The sequence below is a fragment of the Trachypithecus francoisi genome, unplaced genomic scaffold (genome assembly GCF_009764315.1).
Source record: "Trachypithecus francoisi isolate TF-2019V2 unplaced genomic scaffold, Tfra_2.0 Contig00586, whole genome shotgun sequence".
NCBI classification, from domain to species: Eukaryota; Metazoa; Chordata; class Mammalia; order Primates; family Cercopithecidae; genus Trachypithecus; species Trachypithecus francoisi.
The window spans coordinates 5,775,382-5,796,490 of NW_022680749.1; the positions used below are offsets into that span (position 1 = coordinate 5,775,382).

General features: G+C 38.0%; 2 protein-coding genes across 5 annotated transcripts in view; one reads left to right on the forward strand and one right to left on the reverse strand.

The window, feature by feature from the left end:
- The window catches only part of PAPSS2 (3'-phosphoadenosine 5'-phosphosulfate synthase 2), a 95,467-nt gene extending 86,090 nt beyond the window's left edge, over positions 1–9,377 (forward strand). For both annotated transcript variants that reach the window (XM_033215524.1, XM_033215532.1), the window contains 4 exons: positions 2,947–3,082; positions 5,040–5,308; positions 6,674–6,903; positions 7,498–9,377. In XM_033215524.1, the coding sequence (XP_033071415.1) occupies positions 2,947–3,082; positions 5,040–5,308; positions 6,674–6,903; positions 7,498–7,636 (774 nt within the window). In that variant the 3' untranslated portion in view covers positions 7,637–9,377. The remainder of the gene's footprint in view (positions 1–2,946; positions 3,083–5,039; positions 5,309–6,673; positions 6,904–7,497) is intronic.
- Positions 9,378–13,809: 4,432 nt separating this feature from the next.
- ATAD1 (ATPase family AAA domain containing 1) overlaps positions 13,810–21,109 on the reverse strand; it is a 95,951-nt gene continuing 88,651 nt past the window's right edge. The window contains exons 9-10 of one of the 3 annotated variants that reach the window (XM_033215542.1): positions 18,741–18,874; positions 13,810–16,755 (exon numbers count right to left, since the gene is read on the reverse strand). In XM_033215542.1, coding sequence (XP_033071433.1) covers positions 16,635–16,755; positions 18,741–18,874 — 255 coding nt within the window. In that variant the 3' untranslated portion in view covers positions 13,810–16,634. The remainder of the gene's footprint in view (positions 16,756–18,740; positions 18,875–21,109) is intronic. The other 2 variants (XM_033215551.1, XM_033215559.1) reach the window with 2 other exon arrangements.

Below are 21,109 nucleotides of genomic sequence, written 5' to 3' on the forward strand. Positions count from 1 at the left end.
TTCTTCAAGACCCTTTCATTTCCTTTGAATATACACCAGTAAGTAGGATTGCTGGATCATACGGTAGTTCCATTTTTAATTCACTGAGGAACCTCCATACTGTTTTTGATAGTGGTTGCACCTTTTGCAATCCCACTAACAGTGTACAAGGGTTCCAATTTTTATTTTTCTATATCCTCGCCAACACCAACACTTATTTTTCTCTTTTCTGTGTGTGTGTGTGTTGAGAGAGAGAGAGAGACAGGGTCTCTGTCACCCAGGCTGAAATGCAGTGACACAATCATGGCTGACTGCAGCCTCAACCTTCCCAGGCTCAGGTGATCCTCCCACCTCAGCCTCCCAAGTAGCTGGGACTACAGGTATGCACGACAACGCCAGGCTAATTTTTATATTTTATGCAGAGATGGGGCTTTACCACGTTGCCCAGGCTGGTCTCAAACTCTGGGCTTAAACAATCCACCTGCTGTGAGCCAATCCACAGTGGCTCACGATTACAGGCGTGAGCCACTGTGCCCAGCCGTTTTCTATTTTTTTAATAGTAGCCATCCTAATGGATGGGAGATGATATCTCATTGTGGTTTTGATTTGCATTTCTCATAATTAATGATGCCGAGCATCTTACATGCTTTTGACCATTTGTAGATCATCTCAAGGTATGTCTATTCAAGTCTTTTGCCCATTTCTTAATTGGGTTAATCTTTTTGTCATTGAGTTGTAGGAGTTTTTATATATTCTGGATATTAACCCCTTATCAGAAAATATGATTTTCAAATATTTTCTCACTTTCTATAGGTTGCTTTTTCACTGTTGTGTTCTTTGATGCACATATGTAGTAGTTGCAATTTTTTTTTGCTTTTGTTGCCCATGTTTTTGATGTCATGTCTAATAAATCATTTCCAACTCCAATATCATAAAGCTTTTTCCCTTATATTTTTTGTAAGAGTTTAAAAGCTCTAGGTCTTACTTTTAGGTCTTTCATCCATTTTGAGTTAAATTTTGTATATGATGTAAGGTAAGGGTCCAACTTCATTCCTTTGCATGTGGATATCCAGTTTTGCCGACATTATTTGTTGAAGAGACTGTCCTTTCCCCCATTCAGTGGTCCTGGTACCCTTGTCAAAGATTATTTTTAAAAAATAGGGTTTAGCTAATAGTCTATGTTTAGCCTTAGAAATGAATTTAGCTACATTTTGCTGCTCTTTGGAGATTTCCTTTTGTTTTAAAATCAGATGTAATTGAAGAAGGCTGCTTCTTTTGAGAATTTCCATAGAAATTGTGCTCAACAATAACCAGTAGAAAACAAGTTGTCCAATTTTTTTCCCCCAGGGTCTCTAATTTAGGTCTTTATTGGAAATAGTCTAAGATACATCAGACTGTATTAGGAATGTACTAGCAGCAGTTCTCAAGTACGGTTTACAAAACTGAGGGTTCCCAAGATCTTTCTAGAGAATCCCCAAGCTCAAAACTGTGTTCATAATACTAAGACATTCTTTGCCTTTTTCTCTGTGTTGACATTTGGATTGCTGGTACAAAAGCAATAGTGGCTAAAACTGCTGTCACTTTAGACTCGAGACAATGACAACTATATCCATAGTCACTGTACTATTCATCATCATGCACTTGCAGTAAAAGCAATGCTAGCTTCACCTAAGACTGTTCTTGATGAAGTTGTAAAAGCGACGATTAAATCTTGGCCCTTGAGTCCACGTCTTTTTAATATTCCATTACAAAAGAGGAAGTACACATTAAAGTACTTCTGCTACATATACCAATGTACAATGGTTGTCCTCAGGAAAAGTACTTGTACAATGGTTTGTGCTACAAGCAATACTGGCCACTATTTTTTTTTCATGGATCATCATGTTTACTTGAAAGCATGAGTGATAAACTACGGTTATTCAGATATGACTATTTGGTAGATATTTTTCAAACTGAACAAAGTGAACCTGATAATTCAAGGAAAACAGCTGAGAGTATTCATTGCCAATGATAAATCTTGAGGTTTCAAGCAAAAAATTTTTGGAAAATTTTTATCCACCACCATAAGGTTGGCAGATTCTTAGTACTTAGAAACATTTTTGATGAGACTAGTAATGATATTAACACTTGTGTGTTTAAAAATCCTGTAATAAAATATGTCAACATTTGGAAGACTTACAAACTCAGTGAACTAATAGTTTCTAATTGGCCAATATATAATATTGCAAAATCATTCATGGGTAAATGATTAATCCAAAGCACAATGGATTTTTAATATAACAGAGTATGAAAAGTGCATTAATATGACTTCAGATTCCACAGTGCCACTTAAACGTTTACTTTAAGAAATTGACACTTGTTGAGTTTTGGTGTAGTATCAAATAAGAATATCCACAATTGTGCAAAAAGGCTATCCAAATCCTCTTCCCTTTTCTAGCTACCTACCTATAGTTGGACTTCCTTTTTATACTTCAGCCAAAACAACATATTACTACAGATTAAACGTAGATATAGATATGAGAATCCAGCTGTCTTCTATTAAGTCAGATATTAAAAAGATTGCAAATATGTGAAACAATACCATACCTCCTACATTTGGGGAGGAAAATGCTTGTTTTTCACTAAAAATGTTATATATGTTAACAGGCAATAGGTTGATTAATGTTAGCTTTAGATGCATTGGTAAATATTTTTAAATGTTCTCAGTTTAAATTTCTAATATGAAAAGTAATGATAGCTATAACCCACATAAATGAAAGCTCATGGTGGAGGGGGGTACTCAATAATTTTTTAAGAGCATAAAGGGTTCTAGAGACCAAAAAGTTTGAGAAACACTGTGCCAGAAATACTGAAGAACTGAAGGCAGTTCTTTAGCTGTAACCTGAGATTGGTCTAAAAGGAGAAAATTTTTCAGATAAAATAGAAATCACGATTAATCATTAGCAATCATAACAATATTCTTTCTAGATGGTGATGGAAAGTGGGGACTGGTTGGTTGGTGGAGACCTTCAGGTGCTGGAGAAAATAAGGTGGAATGATGGGCTGGACCAATACCGTCTGACACCTCTGGAGCTCAAACAGAAATGTAAAGAAATGAATGCTGGTATGTAAGTTGGCCTTAGTGCATTTTATTTATTTATTTATTTATTGAGATGGTGTCTTGCTCTGTCACCCAAGCTGGAGTGCAATGGCGCGATCTCAGCTCACTGCAACCTCTGCCTCCCAGGTTCAAGTAATTCTCCTGCCTCAGCCTCCTGAGTAGCTCAGATTACAGGTGCCCGCTACCACACCCAGCTAATTTTTATATTTTTAGTAGAGATAGAGTTTCAACATGTTGGTCAGGCTGGTCTCAAACTCCTGACCTCAGGTGATCCACCTACCTCGGCCTCCCAAAGTACTGGGATTACAGGTGTGAGCCACCGCACCCGGCCCCTACTGCATTTATTAATACTCCTAACCAGCCTCTGATTAAAGAATTAAGGATACCAGGAATCAGCATTTTCTTTAAAAGACAGGTCTCACCCTGTCACCCAGGCTGGAGTGCCATGGCATGACCATAGCTCACTGCAGCCACAACCTCCTGGGCTCAAGTAATGCTCCCACCTTAACCTCACAAGTAGCTGGGACTACAAGGCACATGTCACTGTACTCTGCTAAGTTTTAAATTTTTTTGCAGAAATGGGTTTCACTATGTTTCCTAGGCTGGTCTTAAACTCCTGGGGACTCAAGCAATCCCCCTGCCTCAGCCTCCCAAAGTGCTGGGATCATGCCTGGCTTCAGCATTTTTATAGTTAAAAATAACCTGAAAACATCTTCTATTGGTATGTCTATAATATGGAAACAGTTTTATAAAGTTGTACTATATATTAGAACCATATATTAGAATACTATTCAACAGTTTAAAATATTCACTGATAGAGATACCTAAAGTGTATTTATTAAGTGAAAAAGCAAATTGCAGAACAATATGTGCAGCATAATCATATTTTGGAAAACAAAACAAAATATCATAATTCTAAAATCCCTAACCTACTTCTGTGTATAGAGGCAGAAAAGTCTCTGGCAGCACATGCCCCAAACTGCAGGTTACAGTGGCTACCTCTTGGGGATGGAGTTTGGGTGAAAATATTTTTATTATTTATTGTATACATTTTGAAAAAGAGGGAGAAAAAGTAATAATAGGATTATTGGTGATTTTTATATTCTATTTTGGGTTCTTCTGTATTTCTCAAGTTTTTCATATTATAGACATAAAAATTATTTCATTGCCAGATAAAAAAAATTAAGGCTCTCAGGAGTCCATCACTAAGTGGAGTAGTTTTGGAGATTTCTTTAAAGTGAAGGCAAAATTTTTTAATATCTTTACATTGTTGCCCTTTGCACAGGCCCCAGAAAATGTTCCTCACAATTACTCACCTCCCTCTAGGCTCCCTGGTACAAGAGGACTAATTAACACTGGCCCTGCCTGAGCCTTAGTGTACAGGAAAGGTCCTGGCAACACATCTTTTCATTCCTGAGTTAGGCTCCCCCTAAGCAGCTTCTGCGTCTCATCCCTGTTTCAGCAATCTGGTGTTGGTTAGCATTGATTAACACCTCTTAAAGACGCACCTGTATTCTCCAGCTGATTATTAAAAGCCAGTGGATAGGCTGGGTGCAGTGGCTCATGCCTGTAATCCCAACACTTTGGGAGACTGAGGCAGGTGGATCACTTGATGAATCAGGAGTTCGAGATGAGTCTGGCCAACATGGTGAAACCCTGAGTCTACTAAAAATACAAAAATTAGATGGGTGTGGTGGCATACGCCTGTAATCCCAGCTACTTGGGAGGCTGAGGCAGGAGAATAGCTTGAATCCTGGAGGCGGAGGTTGCAGTGACCCGATATCGCTCACTGTACTCCAGCCTGGGCGACAGAGTTAGACTGTTTCTCAAAAAAAAAAAAAAAAAAAAAAGCCAGTGGATAATGAATGCACGGAACAATAAACATAGTTGTGTCCTGTTCTTGTGGAGAAATGATACCATGTGCTTCTATGACCTTCCTTCTTCTGCTTTCCTTTCCCAGATGCGGTGTTTGCATTCCAGTTGCGCAATCCTGTCCACAATGGCCATGCTTTGTTGATGCAGGACACTCGCCGCAGGCTTCTAGAGAGGGGCTACAAGCACCCAGTCCTCCTGCTACACCCTCTGGGCGGCTGGACCAAGGATGACGATGTGCCTCTGGACTGGCGGATGAAGCAGCACGTGGCTGTGCTCGAGGAAGGGGTCCTGGATCCCAAGTCAACCATTGTTGCCATCTTTCCGTCTCCCATGTTATATGCTGGCCCTACAGAGGTGAGTAATTCCCAGAGCTGGGCTTTGAGAATCAGGAATTCAGACTCAAACTTTACACAGAAGAGTAAATGAGTCTCTGGGATCCTTTCTGCTTCCTCATAAGCAGATTCTGGAATGTTCTGATGTCTCTTCTTTATCCAGCTTCATTATGTTTCCACTCCGTATTTGAAAAATGCTAGAAGGCTGGGCACAGTGGCTCACACCTATAATCTCAGCACTTTGAGAGGCCGAGGCGGGCAGATCACAAGGTCAGGAGTTCGAGACCAGTCTGACCAACATGATGAAACCCTGTCTCTACTAAAAATACAATTAGCTGGGTGTGGTGGTGTGCCCCTGTAATCCCAGCTACTTCAGAAGCTGAGGCAGGAGAATCACTTGAACCTGAGTGGCAGAGGTTGCAGTGAGCCAAGATCTCACCACTGCACTCCAGCCTGGGCAACAGAGCAAGACTCTGTCTCAAAAAAAAAAAAGAAGGAAAGAAAAATGCTAGAAACATCAAATCAAATCTATTTTACATTGCCTTTGAGAATATGGAAGTTGGCAAGTGAAAGAGGTGGCTAATGAAACTGAACTGGGTTATAGGGCAAGTTGTATCTAACCTAATATTCAATTTCAGAAGTTCCAGTTACTCACCATGCCCTGTGAGCTTCATTAGGAGAGGATATCTTTAAAAGATAAATGTCTCCCTTTTATCATAACACAGTGAGCTTATCAAACAGAGATTTTCTTTGTCCCACTACACCACCAGTGTAGTGGATCTGAACGAGTTTGCCGCAAGTATGATGAATAGAAAGGGTCTCAACCCTTTGGAATGCCCCAAACTGAGTTTAATGAATTAATTCTCTTCAATCAGATCAAAGTTCCAGGCCCCTAGCTCTCCTTTCCATCCTTTGTGTTGCTATCTGGGCTTTATAGAGGGCAAGTGTTCTGTTGAACTGAAATCAGCATCTGCATGTGGAAGGTAATTAGCTCATTAATGGCAGTCAGATGAGATATTGGAGTTTGTAATTTCCTTTAAACTGCAATTTATTGTGAATAGGGAGGCACTGGAAAGTAAAATCCGTACAGTTCTGTAGAATACTAAAATTTGAGTGTTCTTGTCCTGCTAGCCTGTTTGGAGAAGAAATGAAGAAATACAACCTTGAGTTATGAGGGAGGAAGCCTACCTTTAGAGCTCCTACCCTATCTAACATAACAAAGCATGACGAGTGGATGGAGTCTTAGAACCTCAGTGATTTTCTTGCAATTCTTAGTTGACTCACATTACTGAATTACTTTTAAAGCAGAATAAAGGTGTCTCCATAAACCATGACCCACAGATTTGACCCATAATGACCAGCATGTCCCTTATGTGACATTTCCTAGGTCCAGTGGCACTGCAGGTCCCGGATGATTGCAGGGGCCAATTTCTACATTGTGGGCAGGGACCCTGCAGGAATGCCCCATCCTGAAACCAAGAAGGATCTGTATGAACCCACTCATGGGGGTAAGGTCTTGAGCATGGCCCCTGGCCTCACCTCTGTGGAAATCATTCCATTCCGAGTGGCTGCCTACAACAAAACCAAAAAAGCCATGGACTTCTATGATCCAGCAAGGTAGGTTTTCAGGGGAAAATTTTATCAACATCTGTATAATAGAAATGATGAGGTAGAATTTGGGCCCTTTGAAAAACTCTCCAGTGCATTGCCACATGCTCCCAAGTGGACTGAGTCCCTTGAGAGTCAAGATGTAGTCTTATACATTTTATGTCCCCTAAAGTTCTACTACAGTCTTTTGCACATAGTAGATGATCTATAAATATTTCTCTTTCAACATGCATTCTTGAGCATGCGCGGAGTGCCTGGCACACTAAGTGAAAAGAAGCAACACAGAGATTGCAATGAATATTTATGGAGCACTTGCTCCCCATGCTGAGGGCTCACAGAAGTAGGCAGAGAAATAGAAGACAGTCTCTGGCCTCACGACACTTCCCAGGAACAGTATAGGTGCATGGTAAATGCTGAATGGATAGCTGCCATTATTTCCTTTTTTTTCCTGCAAGTTCCTGAAGATTTAGAGGAGTGCCCACTTTCAAAGATGCAGCATTTTACAGAAAGAACGTGGGTCTCAAAAACCATAACCTACTCCAGGAATCCTTAAGGCAGATATCATTTACCTACACTGAGTTCTTTGTTGCCACCCTGTAACAGGCACAATGAGTTTGACTTCATCTCAGGAACTCGTATGAGGAAGCTCGCCCGGGAAGGAGAGAATCCCCCAGACGGCTTTATGGCCCCCAAAGCATGGAAGGTCCTGACAGATTATTACAGGTCCCTGGAGAAGAACTAATGCCTTTGGCTCCAGAGTTTCTTTCTGAAGTGCTCTTTGATTACCTTTCCTATTTTTATGATTAGATGCTTTGTATTAAATTGCTTCTCAATGATGCATTTTAATCTTTTATAATGAAGTAAAAGTTGTGTCTATAATTTAAATATATATATATACATACACACACACACACATACAAACTGAAGACCAAATCTTAGCAGATGAAAGCAATATTCTTATATATTTCAGAGTAAAATTAGCTCTATGTATTTTCTACTGCATCTGAGCAGGCAGGTCCCAGATTTCTTAAGGCTTTGACCATGTGTCTAGTTACTTGCTGAAAAGTGAACATATTTTCCTGCATGTCTTGCCAACCTGCACTCTAACAATGTCATTTATCAGTTGTAAAACATATCAAATTAAGCATCCTCTTCTGTACAACTGACCAAAACAAAAAAAAAATTTTTTTGTCATTCTAAAAGAGGTGTGGCTCACATCAAGCTTCTTCCTGATATTTTACTTCATGCTGTACAAAGCCTTAATGTTGTAATCATACCTTACGTGTTGAAGACCTGACTGGAGAAACAAAATGTGCAATAACATGAATTTAATCTTAGAGATCTGTGCAGCCTATTTCTGTCACAAAAGTTATATTGTCTCGTAAGAAGAGACGTCTTAATGGCCTCTGTGAATAATGTAACTCCAGTTAAACGGTGACTTTTAATAGCGTACAGCGCTTTGATGAAAGGAGGTCAAACAATGTGGCGATGTTGTGGAAAGTTATCTTTTCCGCTCTTTGCTGTGGTCATTGTGTCCTACAGAAAGGATGGCCCTAACTGCAGCAGCAGCGTCAGCTATAATAAAAAGTAATTCACACTGTCAGACTAGCAAGGCACTAGAACTGGAAAGATCACAGAAAACAAAGAATCCAGCCCTTTCATCTTACAGGTGAACAAACTGTGATGATGCACATGTATGTGCTTTGTAAGCTGCTGAGCACTGTAACAAAATGTAAATTTGCCATTATTAGGAAATGCTGGTGGCAGTGAAGGAGCACCCAGGCCACTTGACTCCCAGTCTGGTGCACTGTCTACACCAGACAACACAGGAGCTGGGTCAGAGTCCCCTCAGCTGCTTAACAAAGTTCCTTGAACAGAAAGTGCTTACAAAGCTGCCTTCTTGGATGCTGAAAGGTCGAGTTTTCTGAACTCCACTGATTTTATCACAGTTTAAAAAAAAAAAAAAAAAAAAAAAAAAAAGCTATTCCAAAGATTTCAAGCTGTTCTGCGACATCTTCTGATGTCTTTACTTCCTGAGAGGCAATGTTTTTACTTTATGCATAATTCATTGTTGCCAAGGAATATGTGAAGAAATAGCACCTTTTAATATATAGGTCTCTCTGGAAGAGACCTAAATTAGAAAGAGAAAACTGATAATTTTCATATTCTCATTTTTTAAAAAATGCTAATGTTAACTAACAGTTCTTTTAAGAATAAGTTACACACAATGGCCACAGCAGTTTGTCTTTAATAGTATAGTGCCTATACTTATGTAATCAGTTACTCACTACTGCCTTTAAAAACAACCCAGCATATTTATTGAAAATATGAGACAGGATTATAGTGCCTTAACTGATATATTTTGTGATTTTAAAAAATATATTTAAAACTGCTCTTCTGCTCTAGTACCATGCTTAGTGCAAAAGATTATTTCTATGTACAACTGATGCTTGTTCTTATTTTAATAAATTTATCAGAGTGAAGGCCGAGTTTTTTCTGCCTGTAACATTGGGTGTGGGTTGATCACACAACTTAAGGGCTTTGTGACTTTGTATAACTGGAGTGAGACAGCAGCAACTCTCTTGAACATCATAATTGACACTATTTACCCTTACTCATGTCTTTTCTTTTTTTTTTTTAAAGACTGAGTCTTGCTCTGTCTCCCAGGCTGGAGTGCAGTGGCACGATCTCGGCTCACTGCAACCTCCACCTCCTGGATTCAAGCAATTCACCTGCCTCAGCCTTCTGAGTAGCTGGGATTACAGGTGCACACCACCACACCTGGCTAATTTTTCTATTTTTAGTAGAGACGGGGTTTCACCATGTTGGCCAGGCTGTTCTTTAACTCCTGACCTTGTGATCCACCTGCCTCAGCCTCCCAAAGTGCTGGGATTACAGGCCCACCACACCCTTTTTTTGGAGACAATCTCACTCTGTCACCCAGGCTGGTGTGCAGTGGTGCAATCTTGGCTCACTGCAACCTCTGCCTCCTGGGTTTAAGCAACAGTAGCTGGGATTCATTACTGGGTATATGCCCAAAGGAATATAAATCATTCTGCTATAATGACACATGTACACATGTTTATTGCGGCACTATTTACAATAGCAAAGACATGGAACCAACCCAAATGCCCATCAATGACAGACTGGATAAAGAAAATGTGGCACATATGCACCACGGAATACTATGTAGCCATAAAAGGGAATGAGATCATGTCCTTTGCAGGGACATGGATGAAGCTGGAAGCCATCATCCTCAGCAAACACACACAGTAACAGAAAACCAACCACTGCATATTCTCACCCATAAGTGGGAGCTGAACAATGAGAACACATGGACACACAGAGGGGAACATCACACACTGGGGCCTGTTGCGGGGTGGTGAGAGGAGGGAACTTAGAGGACGGGTCAATAGGTACAGTAAACCACGATGGCACACATATACCTATGAAACAAACCTGCATGTTCTGCACATGTATCCGGTTTTTTTTTTTAGAATTTTTTTTTTTTTTAAAGAGTACCTGGGATTACAGGTGTGTGCCACCACACCCGGCTAATTTTTGTATTTTTTTTTTTTGGGGGGTGCATACACGGGGTTTCACCACGTGGCCCAGGCTGGTCTTGAACTCCCGAGCTCAAGCAATCTGCCTGCCTCAGCCTCCCAAAGTGCTGGGATTACAGGTGTGAGCCACCACGCCCGGCCTATTCTTGTCATCTTCCAAACTGTGCTCTAGATGTGTAAGATACATGGTCTCAGCCAAGCACTTAATGGCATTTTCGGTAGTTGCTGGGTTGCCCAGTGGCCTCCTCAGCCCAGAACTTCATCGCAGTTTTTTTTTTTTTTTTTTTTTTTTTTTGAGATGAAGCTTTTTCCTTTTCCTCAAAGGAACAGATCTTATTCTTTAAGTGCCCCTAAGGAGTTTCACCAGCAGGGCTGGAAACAGTTGGGTTTTTCTCTCAGCAACCCCCGTACCTCTACTAATGCAGAAAAGGTTACCTGTTCCCACCAAAACTTTCAGCAGCCTTCAGGCCTGCAGCTTTTTTCCATGAACCCCTCCTTCCCTTCTATCCTGAAGGTGTCATGCATTTTTTGCTACTGATCCTCATCCCAAATAAAACTGGTGTATATAGCCAATTCAAAGCTGCCATTTGTAGCCCCCTTTTTTCTCCCCACGTTACTTGGTGGCTCCTAGCGCCAATTGGTAGGGTAAAGTGGGCAGGAAATGTCTATGTAAACACATGAAGATGTCAGTGTTGCTGAGGGAGTATGCCAAACTGTTTCAGGATCTTTTTCAGAAAAGCGTATGATACCATTTAGTCAGATGATGGCAAACTCTTATTACATTTATCAACACTTGTATCAGGTCACAATATTTTTCCCAATCACCTTCCCTACAAGAAGAAACAAATCTCGATTACTTGGGAACAGCAATTCATTTTCTCCTTATCCTCCTTTTTTTCCAATATGTGACTTTCAGGTCTACCACTGATCTTCAACATAACTCTCCTTCTAGGCAGGAAACCAGCAAACTGAATAGGCACCAGGTCAGTCAATTGTTCTCATGTCTAAAGGTTTGATGGAATGAGAGGAAGCCAGAATATACCACCCCAGAATATATTTCGTTGGCAAATTTTTAGTTGATTATTCTGAGAACTGCAGGCAGGAATAGCTCTGAAAAGCTGTCCATTTCTAAAGGAAATTTACATCTACCTTACTAAGGTAAACAGGATGCAAGCAGAGGTTGCTCTCTGAAGCCCCTTTATCTGCCTAAAGACATTTAAAGCTCTGACACCTCCCTAAAACAGAGACTACCACAGGCAGTCACCTATTCTTCTGATAGCTGTTGCCTAAGAGATTTCATTTGCACAAAACAGCCTTTGCTTACCACGCAAAGTTGCTCACCATCCATCTAGGCAGAGCTGGGCAGGCCAAGTAGCATTCATCATCAAGTGGAAGTGGAGTTTATGGGATCCGAAGAAACAGTTCCTGAAGGCCCGTGCACACAAACTACATATGTAAGTTGTTCATACTTCCAGCATGTCCACTTGTTATAACATTACCCTTCATTTAGCATATACCCAACACCCAACATACTTCAATCTTATGGCTTCAAGTAACTGCCTGGTCATTTGTCAGATTTTGTCTAACAGTCTTCCCCACAATTTTCTTTGAATAAGTTACCTTTCCTTTCGCAGTTAAGTCTTGATGAATCAATAAACCCAACTGCTTTGCCTCAAACCATTTAAGCCAAAGTAGTTCCTGGAGAGTCGTCAAAGCTCCAAGACTGCCAGGGGTGATTTTTGACCTGGCTTTGCACACTCATGTCCAGGCATTTAAATTCTGAATGGGCATTTTAAGCAGCTGGAGTTCATTTAATCCATGAGGAATAAAAGCAAGATTATTGAGCAATTTCTGCTTAGAAAAATTTTTGGGAGCTAAGTTTCTATCCTGAGTCTGGTTCTTTAGCTTCCGCTTGATCTTATATCCATCAAATAAATTCTTTATTGCTTAGGTTAGCTAGAGTTGGTTGCTACAAACAGAATCCTAACTGATATTCTTTATAAGTCTATGACTATGGCTTAACAGATGACCCTCATCTCCCTTAGACATGATTGCAAGTGATTTTGCTTTACTGGATATAGCCAATCCCCTATTTGAGTTATCTTGGCCATTCTTAGAATTTCTGGAAGCTGGCTGGGCGCGGTGGCTCAAGCCTGTAATCCCAGCACTTTGGGAGGCCGAGATGGGCGGATCACGAGGTCAGGAGATCGAGACCATCCTGGCTAACACGGTGAAACCCCATCTCTACTAAAAAAAATACAAAAAACTAGCTGGGTGGGGTGGCAGGCGCCTGTAGTCCCAGCTACTCAGGAGGCTGAGGCAGGAGAATGGCGTAAACCCGGGAGGCGGAGCTTGCAGTGAGCTGAGATCCAGCCACTGCACTCCAGCCTGGGCGACAGAGCAAGACTCTGTCTCAAAAAAAAAAAAAAAAAAAAATTTCTGGAAGCTGTGTATTTTCAGAACAGTAGGATATACACCACTGTTCTAGTTTCAGTTCCAAATTTGCATGTCAGTAACTATTTCAATGTTTTGGCTTTAGTTTATTTTTATTTTTTATTTTTTGTAGAGACAGGGTCTCACTATGTCACCCAGTCTAGAGGCAATAGTGCAATCTCGGCTCACTGCAATTTTCACCTCCTAGGCTCAAGTGATCCTTCCCAGCAGCTGAGACTACAGGTGCACTTGGCTTTAGTTTTACAACTGAGTTGTCCTCACGGTTAACAAACCTGTGTCCTTGATGCATTCCACACCCAATACTAACACTCACTGTAACCTATTTAAAAAGCACAAAAGCTAGTATCTGAAAGTATTCTCATGCAGTTTTATGACTGTAAATATTAGACAATTACAAAAATATAATCCCACTTCAGTGTTTTAGTGATGAGACTCTTATAGGCCATTAATAAATAGTATAAACTTTACACCAATGTAACTGGGATGTTTTCAGTATCTACTCACATTGCTAAGTGGTTTTAGGTTTGATTTATCTGCACAAGGCATCTGTGTCAAACATGACAACCATATTTTAGTTAATTAGGTTAGAAACCCGTATTTAATAAGGTTAAAGTTCACCTCAATATGATTTTCATTAACATCATGATTTAGGCAGAATGTTTTCCTATACATGTAAATAAAGAGAGCTTTAGCTTAAAAAAAAAAAAAAAAAGACTAGCTAACTCTTTGATAACTAAATCTATAACAAATTTAATAATGAAGGCTCTGTAAAGATTTCTGTCAGTTCTAGATAGAATTATTCTATGACTTCATTTGAAGCACCCAGCCATGCACTATATATATTCAGCATATCAGAATTCTGTTCAATATTCTGTTTAAGAGAAGCTAAAAAGAAACATAAAATATATATCATCCAATTTATTTTCTTTATCCAGAAGAAATCTGTTAACATTTTCCCACAATAACAATTCAAGTAAAAAATTCCTACCAAGATGATGTTGCCGCCATTTTTACACAAGCACACTCACGGCTTGAAACATCCTCATCTAGCATTAAACCTGTAAGTTACAGCTACTAAATACTGTTAGACTATTATGATGCATACAGAATAGATTACCCCAACCCAGCTCTTAATATCATGAGTGCTGGGTTTACCTGCAGGTGGGGGGTTGGCTGAGATTGAAAGGAGAGACATAGTAAAGGAGATACTAAACTGATTCAACTACTTCATTTCTAAACTCTACATAAAAAGGCCTGGGAATAGCTTGAGACACATCAGACTTATCAAAAGTCTTCCGGTAATGATGCTTTTAGAGAAACATGGCATAAGTGATCCTTTCAGTCTCAATACCTAGAGTACAGGCCTAGGGATTATGGAACTGGTTTAAGCATGGAGAATGCTTAAAGATTGAGCCTGGTCAACAGGATATGTACATCAGTGTGCGAAAGTGACAATATTAATATGACAGCTAACATTTGAGCAGTAATTCTGTGCCAGGCACTATGCTGAGGGCATTACATGCATTATTTTATTATCCAACCCTTTAAGATGAGTGCCACTGTTGCTCCATTTTACAGATGAGAAACGGGGCTCACAGACACACAGTTAGTTAAAGGGGAGCCTGAGTTTAAACTCAGGAAGCCTGATTCTAGATCCAGTATTACCCAAAATGAATTATCTTAGAATCTAGGATTCAACTACATATGTGAAATGCATGTCTAAAACAGAAGGATAGATGTTACATAACACTAAAAGTTATTTAAAAATCAGGAAAATAGTTTCCTGAATTACTTTATGGTCTTAACATGCCTAGATGAGTCATAGTTGCTGGGATTAGTATACTTCTCTAACTTCATTTGATGATTAAAACCACAAAGAAATTGAATAACCACTCCTACTGGATATTGTGAATTTAAGAGAAGACAAAAAGAAAGGACACGTGGAGGTATACATTACTCCTTATTTTTGATTAATATGTCACCAGATTAAATTACTGAAATTCACATTAAAACAGAAATGACTACATACTAGGATAGATGCTATTATAGTGTGAAAACTCCATAGCAAGATAAAGTCTAAACACAAGTTTTATAAACCAAGAAAGTCCCAGAAAATTTAAAATTACTGAAAAAGACCAAAGATTAAGTAGAGAACAACCAATAAAGAGGGACCCCTTTATTACACATTTATAAAATAATAGTATAATATAGTTATTAAAAATGGGACACTTTTTTTCATTTTTGGTATCTTGTATTCAATTTTTCCATCCTCTTCACAATCTTCCATAACTTGCTTTTTGTTATCCAGTGTTCACCTGAAACTTCTATCCCACCATTCAAAGTACAACCGAAGAATAAACGATCTAATAGATTGTTGTGAGACATTATCAGATAAATCCAGTAATACATGAAAAGAGATTGAGAGTTTTAAAATAAATACAGTAAAAGCAAAAACATATGAAGCGTAATTTAATCTGATGATTCAGAAGGCACCTCAAGATTGTGTTGTGCCGTTTTCCTCATGCTGTGTGTTTAGGTGCCTATAACAGAATTCTGGTTAGTAAAATATTGAAAAAAATTTCACATATAATTCACATTAAATGCTACAGATAGATACAATATGGGCATTTTGATGTGTACATTTGTACTTGACCAGGGCACAATTTATAATATACTAAGAAAACTAAAATTAATTACAAAATGAGTATTTTTAGCACACTTAGTAACAGCTACTTGTTTTAAACTATTATTTCATTTTTGGTGACCAAATTATATTTGACCATAATTAAAGAACACATAACCTTAAAATAATATTTAAGAAACATAGTTACAACAGACATGTTACATTAAATGAAGAAAGGAAAGAAATGTACATGTATTAAAGGGCACTGAGGTTTTTCAAACCTTTTCTTTTGAAAAGTCTTTTAATCCACTTTCATGTAAATCAATTTAAACTTAAGAAGTTTATACTCAGTATACTTACAGAAAGAGGTGAAATCAGTGTTGAGCACATGACTGCCTAACAACCATTCAATGCTGATCATGAACTAGTATTTTTATTTGATTATCCTGACAAACATACTAATTGAGCCCATGTGGAGGATCCAACTAATCAACTGCAGAAAGAAAAACACTCAACTTAAAAAAGGTTGAAACAAATGACAAATGGAAATGGCTGAATCACTGTACCTTTTTGACACAACCTTAAATCTTAGTTTTACTATATATTATTTGGTACTCCTGGATTCAGTAGTTGGGGTAAAAAAGGTTTCTGTATTCAAACGTATCTACAGAATGTCAATATAAAATGTGTGGATATATACATTTAATATACACACACATACGCGCACACACACAAATGCATACTCACATGTCTAGGAACCAGCACCTAACCACATCCTCGTTTCTCACTAATGACCCAATGAATCATTTATGACTTTAAGACCAGCTTAGATTCTATAAGGCTGTACAATATATGGCTAAAGAGGTCAAACACAAGCACCCACATTCAGGCTGGATTCAACTGTTCCTCCTCATGATTTTTGACAAACAGTAATACCACTTATGTAACAACTATATCTCAATAACTTAGAATTCAGAGTATAAAACCATAAACATTGAGCTCCCTCATTGTCTAAAGAGCACTCTTTCCATTCTATTTCCACTGACTGATAAGAGGACACACCAAACTAGATCACTGAACTGTACAAATGATCTTTACTCTTAATCTAAACAAACATGTGTTAAAACATTCTGAAATGCTGCATCCTTTGATTTCTTCATCTTTTCAATTGCCCGATGCAGGTCCTGCTGTTGAACAGGCCGAATTTCATCTTCATCATGGCTAAAATGCAAACAAAACCATCAAATACTCAAATAATTTTAGAATACACCTCCCTAAAATATTTTACCAAGATTTAAAAGAGATGCATGTGGTAAAAAAAAAAAAAAAATTTGTTTTCAACTGTAGAAAAGGGTATAAAAATGAGATCTCTTTACCATTCAAGACCCCCAAAGACAACCACAATGAACAGTTTCATGTAAATGCTTCCAGGAATTCTCTACACATAGAAAAATCATAAGGAATTTTTTAAAAGCACTGACTGCTAAGAAGTAGGAAGCTAAAATAGCTACAAAGACTTCACATCTAGAATATAAGTACACAATATTACCATAAGGTAAAAAATGTTATATAGTTTATTGAAATGGGAATGTAACTCCAATTAAAAAAATCATGTTATTCCCATGAAAACTGTAATTTAAAAACTATCATTGCTAGGTATATACTTACATGCATGTTTTGCTTTTTACAAATTGAGAGTAAAATTCTTCACTATCAACAAAAACCAACTAATCCAAATCCTCCCTACTTCAATGAGAAACAAAATCCAGAATATTATGGCTCCTTTGTAATTTATAGATATTCAGGGAAAAACATTCAGGAAAGTTATGATAACCCAAGTCCATCCAGATTTTTCATACTGAAATATAAAATTATAAAATATGAAATTCAGTAGGAAATATAAAATTAGCCAGACTTCTCATACTGAAATATAGTTTTCAGGGCTTTGAGGCAGCAAAAAAATAGATCTTTCATTATTAGTATAATCTGCCTAAGCAAAATTTACTGACTGGTTGGTTATTTTTCTTCTTAATCTTATATATAAGAATAAAAACCTGGCCAGGAGCAGTGGCTCACACCTGTAATCCTAGCACTTTGGGAGGCTGAGGTGGGTGGATCACCTGATGTCAGGAGTTCGAGACCAGCCTGGCCAACATGGCGAAATCTTGTTTCTCCTAAAAGCACAAAAAGTAGCTGGGCATGGTGATGGGTGCCTATAATCCCAGCTACTTGGGAGACTGAGACAGGAGAATTGCTTGAACCCGGGGGCAGAGGTTGCAGTGAGCTGAGATTGCACCACTTCACTCCAGCCTGGGCAAAAGAGCGAAACTCCGTCTCAAAGAAAGAGAAGAGAATAAAAACCTTTGGAGGTAGATTCTGAGGGCACACTAATGATGATGAGTCCAGAGCCACTGCATACACAGCTACCAGTTGACAGAGTAGCTTTCATGTAGACCTTTCTATATCAAAGCCCGCAAAACATTTTTTTTGCTGAAGTTTGCTATGGCAACACACTGCAACTATATATATGAATACCACAGGCAAGGAGTGAAAACACTAGGAAAGTGAGGGAGACCAAGAAACAAAGGGACAAGAGTTGGAGAATTCCTTTAACACAACCCCAAAGAGTACACTGGGGTTGACCAAGAATCACAGAAATTGTTAGAAGGTTGATATTCTGAAAAGAAATGCAGTATAATAGGCAAGTAGCCTTTTAGGAAACTTCCTTAAAGGACATGGTTCACTAGGGCTGAATTATCCCAGTTCACTAGTATCTTTGCTGAAATAAGGCTAGTAAAAAATTGGATTCTCAATTTCACTACACTTTGGAACTGGTTCCAAGTAAAATTTGCTGCAGTGATAAATGGTTTCTTTGTTTAGTAAATACATATTCGTTAACAAATTGAGGTCTAGTCTTCAATACTTCCAACTCTCCTCACATTTACATGTGAAATTTCCATGGATCATCAGAAGAAATTCAACTTTTTTTCTCCTTCATTCTAGACCCTTCCCACAATTCTGCCCTCCTTCATTTTCAGAATTCTGCTTTGGAAAAATGGCAATAAACAAAGTTGCAGGGGGTGATAATCCAAATTTACCTTTTATTTCATAAGTGGTGTTTCTAATATAAAGCAAAATAAAAGAAACTAACCTAAAAGCTCTAAAAGGTTTTGACAAGTATTAAAAATCAAGTCAAAATAATATACCTTTCTTCTGATGTAGAATTAACATATTCTCTAACACAGAGGAGGGCAGCATCTCGACACATCTCTTTTAGGTCACTTCCTGAAAAGCCATCAGTTTCCTGGGCAACTTCTAGCAGGTCTACATGCCTATCCACCTTAAACAAATATAAAAACATGCTTAAAAAACAAAAATAAATATATTGCAAATACTACCAAACACCCATCTTAAAGAAAGTTAAGCATATTATAACAGCATGGGAGGAGAAACAATAGTTTCTAGAGGCTTTTTTAACCACAAAAGCTTAGAAATTTGAAATATAATTTTCATTATTTGTCCTTATGATTAAGACAAATAATTATTACTAGATACACTGTAGAGTGATGGGGAAGAACAGATATTGGACTTGCTTTGATCTCTCTCAAGAAGGTACCGAGGTGACATTTTTCTGTAATATATTCAACATACAGTACTTGGCAAATGTAATTAACTCCAGAGTCCATTACAGAAAAACACACAAAAAAACTCTTAACATTCCTTTTAATTGTAATGCTTGGTATTCTATTATCTCAATATGAATTTAGCACCTAAACTTTTGCTCCTCAAGCTAAGCTTATAGTCAAGCCAATTAAGTGACTGTCCTAGCCACATAATAGACTTGAGATAGTCTAATCATACTAAACTTATGTACAGATTAAGAAGAGAAAATAAGCAAGGAAAAAACCTGTGACTACCATCTAGTAAATGATTCTTATGTCTCATTCACTGGGGTAAGTACTTTGTATGTATTATTCTCATTTAATCTTCTCAAAAACTATCAATTTTATTTTCAGATAAGAATCATGAGACCTGGACAGGTAAACATGGTCAGAGCCAGGATTTGAACACAATATAGTGAGGTCCAGCTGTATTTTTCCCCATTTAGCTCATCACTTGTTACAGCAACATTTACTTTCCCCCACTGATGTGAAATGCCACCTTATAGTTATACTAAATTCCCATTTGCATTTGTATTATATTTACTAAATTCCCTTTGTATTTGTGGAAGACACAGTGTTTTAGGAAGAAGAGCAACTCTACACAAGGACAAGAGACTTGAAGGTGAGACAACACTGCCAGCTCTGCAACTGTGACCTCACATGACAGTGCTCTTATTCCTAAACGTGAGGGTTACATGAAGATAAATCATGTTTTTTGATAAAAAGAAAACTGAACCCAGAGGGAAGGAGTGCAAGCAGCAATGATAAGCAAAGCAAATGGTAAATACATGGATAAATCTAAATAAACTTTAGCTATATAAATAGTAGTAATAATAATTATAGTAGTCATAATCATTTGGAGTACAAAAACAAAGTAGAGCTAAAATGCTATATAATAAGAACATGTAAGATGGAGGAGACATCTACATTAAGGTATTCTAAAGTGTTACAATTAAAGCATTAAAAAGAGGGTACAGATATTACTAACTTAGACTTTATTTATGTATGTCAAAATACATAGGTACCACTAAAGGACAGAAAGGGTACCACTAAAGGAAAGAAAGAGAATGTGTAATTTCCAAACCAACAGAGGAAGGGAGAAAAACAGAATAAAGAATATAAGAGCAGTATTAACAAACTCAGGACTAGAGGAGGACAAATAAGCAAAGAAAAAGCATAAATGGAAAGCATTAAAATAATAATGAATGAATCCAAATTTATGAGTAATCACCATAAATGCAAATGGACTAAACTTGGCTGGTAAAAGATTTTATACAGAAGAACCCAAACTGTAGCTATTTGAAGTTTATAAAAGACATACTGATGCTGAAAGGAAAAAAACAGGCTTTGTGTTACATTTGAAATAAAAACAATGAAAAGCAGGAAGTAAAAGGCTGAAAGATATCAGCTTTTAATAAAAAGAAAGCTAATGTAGTTCTAGTTACATCAGATTTTTACTCAAAATGAATTAACTGAGAATCCATTACATAATGATAAAAAAAATTTCACCAGAAAAATATAACAATTCTGCACTTGTAGACATACATGTAACATGGCCTCAAAACATACAGCAAAAATTTAATTACATATACAAATGGACAAATTCACAATACTGGAAGATTTTTAACTTATGTCTCATGTACTGCCACATCAGTGAGTTCTTAGGACTGGTGACAGCACCTGTGATTTAATGTACATACATGTATATAATTTAGATCTTAGTCCTTTGATGGTTATAGGGTTGCAAATATTTTGGTTGCGGCTTGTTTTTTCACTTTGTTCATGTTATCCCGTGATACAGAAGCTTTAAGTCTGATTACAGTCAGACTTCTCTATTCCCTTTCCTTTGTAGTTTTTAATTTTTTGTGAATTGAGAAACTCTTCTCATGTGTCCTTAAGAGACAGACACATAC